Raw genomic sequence first — 12,970 nt, forward strand, 5'->3', positions numbered from 1 at the left:
GGGCCAGGCAATACCTTTTAGTTGCTGGGTTGAGGGGAGCACTGTGAGTGCCCAGGGGGGCAGAAGAGCTTTTGGGCTGCTTCTCAATCAGGACAGAAACACATGCCCACAATCTCTCATCTGCAAATCTCACATCCCAAAAGCAACTCCTGGTATTTCATAACTGATGGAAAGCAACGTACGGTACCTGCATTGTACTGCATTTCTAGAACTTGAAAGATTCTGAATTCTGGAACATGTCTGGACCCAGCAACTTCAGATATGGGGCTGTGGGCCTGCATTTCAATATTCTAATGGCTGCCTGGGGCTGTCTTGCACATCAGCCCTGCTTGCACCTGTTCATGATCTCCAGTATGTGGTGCTTGTGAGGCTGGTCCCCTGCCCTCTGGGCACTAAACCTGGCCCTCCTAGCCCTGCTTTCTGTGCGTCTCTTACCTCCTGGCAATGCTCTCTCCTCCTCCCGCTCTGAGCTCTCCTGCTAACTGTGTTTGTCTGAGGCATTCCCAGCCCTACCTCTCCCAGCTTAAGGCCTGGTATCCGAAGCCAACTTTTCCTACTCCTTTCTGCCTCTTTCTTTTCTTCAAAACTCCTATTAGTAGTTTTGTCTTAAGAGAAAAATAATCGACTGTAGTTAGGAGTTAAGGGAAAAACAATTGATTGAATCTAAGTTACACCAACGTGTGAATGACTAATAGCTACCATCTCCTAAATGAATCTCTAATTGGTGCCATTTCAAGCAGTCGGATTATGTGAAGAATTTGCGTGGAAGATTCTGTACTGAAGAAAAGATTCAGTTGCATCTTTCCTGCAATTCACAACTCTCAAGTCATGTCCAGTCTTTACCCAGACATTTGGGGGTAGAACCTTGGTTCCCTGGGCGATCGTGGCCCCATCTCTCTTTGTCAGGACACTGTCCAGTTTGATGCATAGGACCTACTGCTGGGAACTCCATCTCTGTTCTGTTTTGTCCTTGTAGGGCCACTAGGAAAAGGCAGTCGCCCCTTGGCATTGGGTCACATCAGTGGAGAGATCACTGAGTTTCATTTTCACAGGTAGTGGGCCCTGTAGAATGGTGGTCTCTGGCCTGGTCACAAAGCATGACTGCGAACAACTTTAGAAGGGCTAGAGTGAATACTCTCTGTGAACACCCTTTCCTGGAAATTACTCGATGATTAACGGAGCAAAGGCTTAAGGGACAATGGGCCATGCAGATCAATATATAGATCTGAAATTCCTGAGAAGAGAGTTGATTTAGGGAAGAAGGAAAGCATATATCATCCTTGGCAAATTTAAAATAGCTCTCTTCCTAGAGAATAAATGAAAAATTCATTTCTCCACTCCATTCACTGAGTCCACTCAAGCTGCTGTTGTATCAATTTTTAAAAAGTCTGACAAGATCCATAAATTTTCTGATTTTTTCCAGGAAGCATTTTGGTTTCCACTCAGCACCAGACAGGAGAAATGCTTCAAGGAAAAGGACCAAATGTCTATTTGCTGAACCGGCACACCCTGGTGAAACGGCAGAGCAGATGACCAAGAGACATGCGTGGGTGGCCTTACGCACTCCCTCCCCTGGAACCAAAGGGTCTGCCTCTCAGGTTTGGCTGAGAATGCAGCCTAGACAGGCCTGATTTTACCTGGCAGCCTGGGAAGGTGCAGCAAAGCAGCGTTTAGTGAGCTACATTCAATCATCTTTTCATCCTGTTTTCAGTATACATTCACTGACTATCACCACAGGGATTGTGGTGGCCTAAGTGTTGTAGGGATGTGCATGAGGCGACTAATTCTGACTGCTCAGGCCCGAGGCACCATTCGACTTGAGTCTTAATAGCAGAGATTTCCAGGCAGAAAAGAGGAAGCAGGGGGAGGAGAAAAGAGCATTCCAAGCCTTGGAGCATCACGTGTAGGGCAGGGGAGTGGGGGGGGGGGTGGTATTGCAGATAAGGTGGTGGTGGGGGCGGCGCAGTGTGGATGAAGCACCAGGCTCCCTGTGGGGAGTGGAGGGGCCTGAAGCCGGGAAGGGGAAGAGCCAGTTTGGGGGGCTTCCCGTGTCATAAAGGGGGCTGGCCTTTATCCTGAACTAGGTGGTCATCTTCCAAGGTTTTTAAGCAGAGAAATAATTTTTATTTTTCTAGAATTAATTAACCAATCTTTACTTTTAAAAAAGGATGTGACAGAGTCTGGGAGGGTATGTTTTTGAACACTCGCTGTTAGTCCTAATATTGCAGTTCTTTATGGTGTGAATCATCTCCCCCTCATTTTGACTGCTCCACTACTCCCCAGAACATCCGCCAGAGAGGATGAGGAGGGGATATAAACGGAGGTGAACGTAAGCTGGTAAAATGTGTCATTTCTGGCCTGTTCATATTCTATAGCGCGTTTGGAAGAAGTAGGAACCTGAATGAATATGACTTCCTGAGTTAATTGGGTCATCCAGCTGTAAATAGAGAAGAGAATAGGGGCAGGAGATGCAACTGGAATGATATTTGACTTTCTTCTCCTGACCTGACTCTGTTAGTTAAGCAGAAGGAAGAGAAGTGAATGTGTGTGCGTGTGTGTGTGCATGTAAAATATGGGTCAAATTACCAAAGTTTAAATTTTCTTGTGTGTATGTGTATACATATATACATACCTTCATACTCATACTTGAGGTGCATATAATAATTTACAAAGTGCTTTCACATCCATTATCTTTTAAAATCCATACAACAACTCTGTGAGTGATGTATTATGGGTATGTTTGAAATAAATTACCAGGAAGTTAATTGACACTCAAGGTCTTACAGCTGTGAGCAAAGAGCTGGGACCACTATAATTCAGGTCTAACTCCAGTAATCTTTCTAAGAAAATTATTATTGAGACCGTACTTTCTGAACTCAAAGTCAGGATACTTGGTTTTAGATTGAGACATATTTGGAACTGGAAGTATACCAGAAACCCTGAAACATACCATCATTGCAATTATACCCCAGCCACCTTCATTATCAAAGTTTTTACAAGTGTTCTTTTTATGGTTCCTTCAACAAATTTTAAAAATAGACAAAGAAGAAAGAGGGTAGGATAATTTCGATTCAAGTTTTGTAAAAAAAAATTTATTGCTTATGATACCATAATCATCATATTATATTACAGGCACTATATTTTTTTTTTAAAAAAATTCATGTTCTCTCCTCCAGGGGGATAAATTCATGCATTACTTCTAACAAGAAACAGTATAAGTAGGAATTATATATACCAGTAATAAAATACATTGAACCACACAGACTTATGATAAAGCAAGTAGAGGTTATTAAATCAAGCACAATTTGTTGTGTGCCATGTCTTAAATCTGATTTTACAAAGAGAATGTCCCCAAAGGGGAAAGGCTCATAAATAAAAACGGAATTTAGAAGCAGATGCCAGACTAAAACCTCTAAATTCTCTCCTTAGATCATGTTATACCACGAGAAGTCTATAAATTTGGACGGCGTTTGTTTATTTCCTTGTGGCTCTGCCTCTACAGGATTGGGACATAACGGGGTTTGTCTTCAGTTTTGACTGAAGGTCAGTTTAAGAATCAGCCACATGACATCTACTACTGCATTTGTCCATTTCATTATTCAGTACTCCTATAAAGCTCCAAGTGAAGACTTTCTTTTTATATTTTATGCCAAGAGAAATTTTGGTCCTCTGAGAACAAGTATTTCTGTTTTGATAAAACCACCAATTACATTTTCCTTTTTTTGACTCATTGCCAGAAAGCTCAGAGTAACATCCTTGTCCCTTATGTTTAGTATCTTTGCAGTTTCTTTTCTTTATTTTTGATTTTTCTATTTCTATTTTATGAAGTCATTGTTTATGTCTTTTTGTTGTAAGCTGCCTCGAGTCCTTTATGAAAAGAGGCTTGGGTACAAAAGCAAATAAATACATAAGACAGGTAAACTCTCTCCCCACCCAGACAATGCATTGCTGATATCTGGGTGTCACCAATAACGGCCCTTAAGTACGCATGGAGCAGTACCATGCTGGCCAACTTTCAAAGATGCAGTGGCTATCGAGGGCTCAGTGGGGAGGAGCTGGAAGGAAAGGAGGCAGTAATGCTCTTATGGGCACTGCCATGGTTTGGCTCTATGCATCCATCAGTTTATAAGCTTCCTATGCATCCATCTGTTTATGAGCTCGCTGGCTCTAGGCATCCATTGGTTTCTGAACCTCCTGATCCACCGAGCCTTTCAAGAATGCATTGCCTGGGAAATGGTAGAGAAGGGGTCCCTGAGGGAACTGGTTCAAGCAAGGCTGACTGACTACAGAATGATTGCTCTCTCTCTCCACTAGAAGGAGGAAAGTTCTATTTGAGCCTTATTTCATATTTCTGTGCACATGCTAAGTTAGAGACAGGAAAGAAAAGAGGCCATTTGCAAAGAGAAGCAACACAGCCAGGCATTTTTCTCTGTCATGACCTTAGTGTGGCAGGAGTACGACAGCAACCCCCAAGTATGCATTTATGGGCAACGATACAGGCTGGAGATGTGTGTCCTTCACCCAGGGGCACTGTCTCTCATTAAAATTTGACTTTAGTAAAGTAATTTTTTTCACAAAATACAAAATAATGTAATACATTGTCTTTATTGTCTGACATTACAGATTAGTTTTACACTTTCCTTTTTTTACAGACTGTGGGAATGAAGGGTAAAAATGTGTCCAGCATTTTGCAAACATTCTTTGTTACACACAAACACACACAATGAGTAACAGGAAAGAGAATACAGAAGAATTAAAAAGCACGTTGAAATTGGACAGGCTGTGGTTCTAATTGATCCATGGAAATATGTGAAACTTCTTGATAATACTAGCGAGTGGGATATATTGTTATACACAGCTTGATACATGCACTTGAAATTAAAGCTGCTTTTATTTTGCTTCTATTTTTTTTTTATTATTATCTTTTAAGTATGCTGCTCCCTCTGCTGGCTTCTGAATCTGACCACAGGGTCAGACACAGGCTTAGTTTAGGCTATAGCTAGAGGGTCACAATGCTTCTATTTCTAGAGATGCACGTAAGAACCTTGTGAACTCCCAGAGCAGAAAGGTTCTCGGTGATAAGAGAAAGCCTGAAAGTTATCTATTCTTTTGAGATCACTGTCAACCAATGGGAGGGATTCTTCTTGGGGAAGAATTAAACTATGGGAAGTGCACAGTTACTGAGTACAGTCTTTCTCTCATAAGACTGAGCACATTTTGGTGAGCAGTGGGGAACAGGGCGCGATAATTAAGCAATGAAAAAAGATGTGGCTGGCTGGTTTTTCTAAAAAGAGGTTCTGCAACTTTTCAGTAACATGGAAACGGAACTGAATATTCACAGTGTGAGAGGATGACGAGGTTAGTTTCTAGGTGCTGTGGGTTTTACTGAGTGTAATGTTGGTGGGTCTCTTTCTATTAAGAGAAGGATCTGATCAACAACCCAGAAAGGTGTGAGACTGGTTTGAAACTTAGACCCTAATCTAAAAAGTTTCCAACAAATTACAATTTGTAATACCTCTTCTAAAAGGTAACAGCTCTTCATTTGATGCCCACAGTAGTAATAGTTATAAAAAATGCTCTATTTTATATATCTCAATTCAAGCACTACATTGAAAAGGAAGCAAATTAGTATCATTTTTTTTTTTCTCTTTCCAAACTGAAGCATGAACATACATTAGAGGCAAAAGCAATGAGAAAAACGGCAGGACGGCAGGCCCCTCCACTGTTAGTTAAGACCTGCAGTAGGGAACATAACTTACTCCCTGCTTCAGTTCTTCTTCCTACAGAAAGATTGAATCAATAATAGTTAGATTACCCAGAGTTCCAATAAGAGCATGTATACAGTGTGAAGGAACGCAAGGTAGGGGAAACATCAACCCGGCTTTGATGGCAGGTCAAGCCTTTTCTACCTCATTGACTTTCATTCTAAGTCTATTTAGGTATTTAAGACTACAGACTCATCTCTTTCCTCCACGCATCCAACCACCTTTCAACACAATCTCTCTCTCTAGCCTTGTGTTCGTACATCCTGATACAATAGATTGTGCTCAGTTAGGCTAGTTTGATGCCAAGATGGCTGGCGGTAAATAGACTCCTAACCCATGGCGATGGTGACAGAAACTATAGGACTATAAGTCGGGGGCCGTTTTCAAAGCTTCCTGTCATTCAGTGAAGGGATAGATGCAATCAGCCCTCTTCATTTGGCGTATTTGGAAAGGAAAGCATTCAGAGCTCTTCTAGATCATCAAATGAGATAATAGGCCAGGAACAGTGAGAGGTTATTAATTATCTGGGCTTTCTGGATATATATAGTACAACAAAAACTGAATTCTACACTATACATGTCTAATACTCTGAAAAGTAAATTTTGTTTAGTAAAGATAAAGCATTCCCAACACTGATGGCAGGAAAAGTTGACCAAGGAATTAAAAAAAGTAAAGAAAACAAAAGAAAGAAGTGTTCCAGCAGTGCCTGGGACACAGTAGGTTTCAACAAATATTTGTTAAATGAATAAAAGAAGGGAAGGAAGAGAAGAAAGAAAGAGAGAGGAAGGAACGAAAGAGAAAAAAGAAAGAAAGAGAGAAGAAAGAAAGAAAGAAAGAGAGAAAGAAAGCCAGAAAGAAGAAACAATATAGAACCAATAAATTATGGTGTGTCAGGGTTGTGGGGGATCCATGGACTGAAATTCAGGACTTCTTGTCTCACAAGTTAGTTGTCCCCAGGGACTCTGCCCTCATCATCCTATCAGAAATTTCAGTTCCTGCCTTTGGCATGTCACAGTTCCAATCCATACTGGTTCATGCTTGTTTACATCAGGCAGGATGACGCACTGACGCTTCTCCTGGGCTGACTGTGGATAGGTGGTCATAATTAGTCTATTTTTGACTTGAAATGTAATTTGGTGTATACTGAAGAAGACAATAAAGGGTCATTAAAGGAATAATGTCACTTCCCAATGAGAATAATAGATTATAGCATTCTGCAGAAGACTTCTATAGATCATCTCAATAAACACTCTACCTGCAGGAAAGTAAGGCGATATCCCCATTTACACTTTGCATTTGAGACCCATAGTGAAGATGAGAGAAAATATTTTACTGTGGGGTGAAATTAACAAAAATATTTCACCCTACACAGATGAGAGAAAATATTTTACTGAAGTTAGCAAAATTATTCCTCTTAATGAGACTATAATCACCAAAATTATTTAATGGCTATATCTTAATTTTCTGAATTAGACATTAACTTCTGTTCAAATTAGTCAGAATTGCTAAAAGGTGTTACATGTAAAATATTTCTGAATAAATAAACATTACTTTCAAGGACTTAAGGAACTAGAAATAAGCCAAGAAGAAGTTGCCCCATGAAGGTCCTCCTTAGCAGTCTGTTTCCAGAAAATGGATAAGAAGGAGCCCTGTAATTCCTACCATTTCATTTGTCTAAGAAATGATCCTATATCTGAGTCTGAAATGACATTTTTGGGGAAATCACATATAATAATTGGAAAAACCATTGCACATTATGTGCAAAAAGTTTTTACAAATGTCATAGCCGTAGGTCTAGGAAACATTTATTTGAACTGTCTTACCTTTAGTAGCTTCATGAGACCTTCTAACTGGACCATCAACTCTCTCCGGCTCTCCTGGAGAGCAGACATTCTCTGCTCCAGCTCGTCCTTGCGCTGTCTAAGAAAGAAGTAGTTGTCATCAGAGATCGCGTTCAACTCACCGAGCTAATCACATTTCCCAGTCTTGTGGACTAGTGCACCACCAGAAAAAGGGCATCTCTTGGCCTTGGACATGGTTAACAGGTAGGAAAATGTTGTCAAAGGAATAATTATAGCTTGAGTTGTACGTGTATTTGTGAGAAGTCATATTTGTTATTTGTTAGAAGTCATACCAAAACAGGACTAAAATCCTTTTAGATACTACCCCCTTCTACCCTGATTCAGAAAGAATACCTTATCCAGAAAGAATAAAATCTTTTCTGAACGCTTACTATGTCATGGGCCCTGTGCTGTACCATAGGGTTCCCTTGCAACAACAAACAAAAACCAAATTGTCACTGAAAAAGGGCAACCCACAGGCCTCCCAAACTCAAGGACCCTTTTGTGAATCTCACAGAAAACACTGGTTACTTTTATTTGGAAATTGGATTTAGAAAAGGACATTTTAAATCTCTTCCATCCTTAGTATGCAATGTGGTGGCTTTCAGAGGTGAAATATTAATGCTACATAGTTATTATAGTCGATTTAAATTTTCTGCTTGGATTCGGTTTCATAAAGTGAAATTAGAATAAAGGAGTTCCTCCATAATTGTTCTAACTGAAAATAACCTAAGGTTTATGTTTTTTAAATTCTGTTGTGTCTTGCAGAACTTCTATAAGGCTGTCAGCAAGAATGGAAACCACAAACGGCAATCTGTATCATTCACGGTGACACTAAGAGGTACAAAAATACTGTTACAAGGGGGAAAGAAATGAAACAGTATGGAGAATATTAATGGCTCACAATTCTGAAGAATACGTATACTTTTCAAATCAATTTCAAATCTATTATTTCACGACCATTAGTGAATAGGTAGTGTATATAATTTTTTTCCTTGCCCCCAAAACTTCTGTCTCAGCTGGAAATATTAGAACTTGTATTTTAAAAAGGTGTGGATTCTTCAACTATGTATGCATTAATGTATGAATGGATATCCCTGCCTCAACGGCACAGACACAATATTAAGTGGAACTGTAGAGGGACTGTGAAATGAAAAACTGACAATATAAAAATGTCACACTGACTTTGGTCAACAACTCATCCAACTGAAAGATATTTTGTGGGAGGACAGTTTATGGATATAAATAAGACATTTCTAATTTGCTTTCATATAGGCTTTCTTTATAATGAATTATAAATTTAAAATTTATAAACATATCTCAACCCTTTTTGAATATATTCATATTTTTGGCTTTTCTTGCCACTTAAGGCTCACTCCCAGAGTAATCTTTCCTTTGATTTCCTTTGAATTCAGAAAATGAGGAACATCCTAATTTTATAGACTTTAATGGTATCTTATTTTAGTCTTTGTCTTCCTGGCTGAAGCAGTCTAATTTTGCAAGTCTTGCTCCATTCAAAAATATTCTTCAATGACAAAACCATTAGCTGTTCTTTCTTTGACCTTGTCTGCACATGGTGTTCCAAATGCATCCCCAGGACTTCGTAGATGGGTGGATAATGTTTCTGATTTATTTCCAGTTCTCTTCTAGATACTACTCTGTAATTTTTGGTCTTTTGGCCAGAGGAGCACTTTGAGAAGAAGGTTGAAGCAAAATTCTAATATTGTAGGTAAGAAATCCTAAGAGAAGCATCTAAAAACTATCAGAAACTAGCATTAATTTAGAATTAACTGGTGTTAATTTAGAATTAATCAACAATTAAAAAAATTATTTGTACATTTATCTTACAGTAGTAATCTTTCAAAACATGACATTTACTCTTTCAATGCATTTGATTGAATTCAATTTTTTAAAAAACATTCATCTAATAATGTCTTTATTTAATCTTAGCTGTAATTGTTTACACTAGTGGTTACCAAATGCAGGTTTGATAACAAATCTGTGACGCAGCCTCCACTGTTCCAAGGAGAAATGAGAAAACAAGGACTAAGCAGTGATTTTATTTTCATAGAGCTGAATGTATTCATCTCTAAAGGAATGCCTTTTATTCTGAAATTCTGTCAGATTATTTCTAATTTTGCATGTGTGTTAAAGCTATCTTTCTTCCAGAACAGTGTTGGGACAACAGGCAAAATTTTAACAAGAACTGTATATAAGATAATAATAGATATCAGTTAACTTTCCTAAATATGATGCCACTACCATGGTGATATAAGAGAATATTTTTTTTCCTTAGAAAATATGCACAAAGGTACTTAAGGGTAAAGGGTAATGATGTCTGTAACTTACTCTCACATGGCTCATCAAAAATGTGTATGTAATTTATATATAAACATAGAAAGAGGTAGAGAAGGATGTTTCAAAAATGTTAGCAATCTCTAGGTGAAATGTGGAAGAAAATTCATTGTAATGGTCTTACGACTCTTCCATGGGCTTAACGTTTTTCAAAATGAAAAGTTAAAAAATATACTGTCATTCATGAAACAATTGTGGTAATAGAAGATAGTAGTTTTATTTATTTATTTATTTTGTGAGGAAGATTGTCACTGAGCTAACATCTGTGCCAATCTTCCTCCATTTTATGTGGGACGCTGCCACAGCATGGCTTGACAAGCAGTGCCAGGTCCGTGCCCAGGATCCAAACCTGCCAACCCCAGACTGCCAAAGCGGAACACATGAATTCAATCACTACGCCACCGGGTGGGCCTCAGATGATAGTAGTTTTTAAAAATGTCATCATATGATAAAACAATAAGTATTCAACTTTATGTTATTTCCCCCAAATAATAAAAAAGTTTAAGGTGGGCTACGAAATTCAAGTCTGGAAACCAGGGACTTGCATCAGCGGTTACAATTCCAGTTCTAATTGGTAAACCAAAAAAAGTCACCTTATATTAACAAGTTTTCTCAAAGAATAATTTTACATAGTTGAAAAGAATGCAAGTTTTCAGGTATAGAATATGATGCTTATTTATTAGGCAAGGAAGAGATATGAAAAATTATACTTGTTTTTCTTGAGATTTGTAGTGTGAATTAGTTGCTTCAAAGTTTTAATAAATGTTTTCTTCACTATAGGAGACGGGATTGTCTTTGCAAACTCAGTTCTTCAGCTGTCTCTTCACGGTTTTACAGTTTATCCAGTCATCCCACAAACATCTATTCAGCACTTTTGTTTTAAGACACTGTAAATAAAATAATGAGTAGGAGAGTTTTTGTCCTTGGGTGAGAGAGAAGGAGACATAAATAAGATCAAAGCAATAATGGTAAGTGTATAACAAAAACAAGAACAAAATGCTCTATGTGGTGTCACTGAGAAGAAGACAGCCAGTTCCATGTGGTGGTGGAAGGTCAGGGGAGGCTCACTAGATCACCTTGCAAAATTTCCCTCAGAAATTCCATCCTATGTGTGAAGGAAACACCTGGGGAACCTTATGGAATGTTCCAGACCTTTCTCTGTTTCATTCGTGCCTCGGGTTGCCTATATTCTTGAAATTATTAGTAAAGCTCAATACTGAAGTAAATCTCTGATTCACGTGAATCTGACTTGACAATCTAATTCCTGTGTTAGCTCGATATGTAACTCTCATCCTTCAGTGGTTTCCTGTTGTAGGATTAATAGCAATATCCTCAAGATGCTGTGTAAGGCCACACAGTGTCATGGTCTATCCCTACCTACATCTTCAGCCCCATCTCTTACCATGCACCTCTTTGTTAATTGCATTCCAGGTCTATAGACCTTTCAGCTAAGAAAGCACCAGATTTGCTCCTGCCATATAGTCTCTATCTTCCAGGAGACCCTTTCATCAGCTGTCCCACCCCTTAATACCCATTCCCTGTGTCCCATTCTTCATACTTCAACTCAAATAATCCTTCCTCACAGTCGCCTTTTCTGAGTCTAGCGAAGGGCAGGTTTGATAATTATGTCTTTTTTTTAAAAGGAAGACTTCTTATGGCACTTATCTCAGTTTATAATTATATTCTTATTTGCCTGATCATTTTATTTAGGTCATTTTCCTACCAGACCACAAATTCTGTGAGACCAGGGACAGTATCTTTCCCAACTCATCTTGGTATTACAATGCCCAGAAAAGTTCTGAGCTCACTGCATTTTAGAAATATTTGTTGAATGAATTAAATGAATAATAAAATGAGGAAAGGTAATTCTGACAGTAGTGTAGATGGACCAGAGGCCAGGAATCAATTAAGTGTTTATTATAATAGTCCAGGCACAAGATAATTAGGACCTAAGAAAAGGAGATGGAATCACCTGTCCTGCTCATTGTGCGGAATCTTGGGCAAATTATTTACCTTCTGTGAATCTCAGTTTCCATATCTATAAAAAGAGTATAATAATGGTGTCCATCGCCCAGGGTTGTTACAGCAATTATATGGGAGCTTAGTGCATAGGAAGTGTCAGATGAGCAACAGAGATGCCTATCGTATAATCCTATTCAGTTGCCAGACCTGGGTTGCAAACTTTGCTCTCAGCTTTCTTGTGGCTAAAGTAAAGAGGGAAATATGATCATTTAGAAAGGTCATAGCAGTCTTAAGACAAAAATAAACTACATGCTCATGAAAAGCAAAGCTCTGCCCTCTTCTCCCCTCCCTGTCCCCCAGCTGAAAGAAATTTCTCCTGTTGCTTTCTCAGCAAGAGGCACAGGAAGGATGTAATGGATGGAGAAGATCTCCATAAAGGTACAATAAGGAGCTGCTGTGTCTGTATCACAAGGCACCCTCAATGTGAGCTAAGGCCCATGTAACTGTGCAAGAGGCCATTGTTTGGGAGCTCTTTGAAAGTCTGAAATGACTAAGGGAGAAGACTTGGAACACCCAGAGCAGGGTTTCTTACCCTGGGATGTCAGGGTATCTGTGAAATCCCCAAATTGTGAAAGTGCTGAGCACAGAATAAGTGGTTTGTAAGTATCTAGAGAAATATCCTTCAAGGGAAGATACTTCTTCTTCTTAGTCCAGGCAGAAGAAATGTGTAGAATCGGGAGGCAGGCAAGCAAATCAGCTGGGATTTAGGTGGCTCAGGCCTCAAGCCTCAGGTGTGGGCCACCAGCTGACGGTGAGGTCCAAGAGTACAGAAGATCCTACAGAGCCAGACTCCTTAGTGTAGCTCTGGGCTCAGCTGGGGCCATGGGGATGCCCACAAGTCAGGGCCAGAGGATGGTTAGAATTACCAATGAGTTCCAAGATAGAAACGTCAAGGAGAGAAGAAATGTCAGTTGAAAAACTTATCCTCAGTGACCCAGACGCACCAAGATGCCTTCCTAGACTGTACCATCCAAAGGGAACCAAATA

General features: G+C 39.3%; 1 protein-coding gene and 1 long non-coding RNA gene across 2 annotated transcripts in view; one reads left to right on the plus strand and one right to left on the minus strand.

The window, feature by feature from the left end:
* DTNA (dystrobrevin alpha) overlaps window positions 1-12,970 on the minus strand; it is a 164,052-nt gene that overhangs the window by 17,000 nt on the left and 134,082 nt on the right. The window contains exons 15-16 of the mRNA XM_046671167.1: window positions 7,589-7,685; window positions 5,760-5,780 (exon numbers count right to left, since the gene is read on the minus strand). Of these exons, the coding sequence (XP_046527123.1) occupies window positions 5,760-5,780; window positions 7,589-7,685 (118 nt within the window). The remainder of the gene's footprint in view (window positions 1-5,759; window positions 5,781-7,588; window positions 7,686-12,970) is intronic.
* Window positions 7,732-9,294, plus strand: LOC124244855 (uncharacterized). Its single transcript, XR_006890130.1, has 3 exons — window positions 7,732-7,810; window positions 8,375-8,447; window positions 9,246-9,294. It is a non-coding gene; the product is annotated as an uncharacterized LOC124244855 (long non-coding RNA).

The sequence above is a fragment of the Equus quagga genome, chromosome 9 (genome assembly GCF_021613505.1).
Source record: "Equus quagga isolate Etosha38 chromosome 9, UCLA_HA_Equagga_1.0, whole genome shotgun sequence".
Taxonomy (NCBI): domain Eukaryota; kingdom Metazoa; phylum Chordata; class Mammalia; order Perissodactyla; family Equidae; genus Equus; species Equus quagga.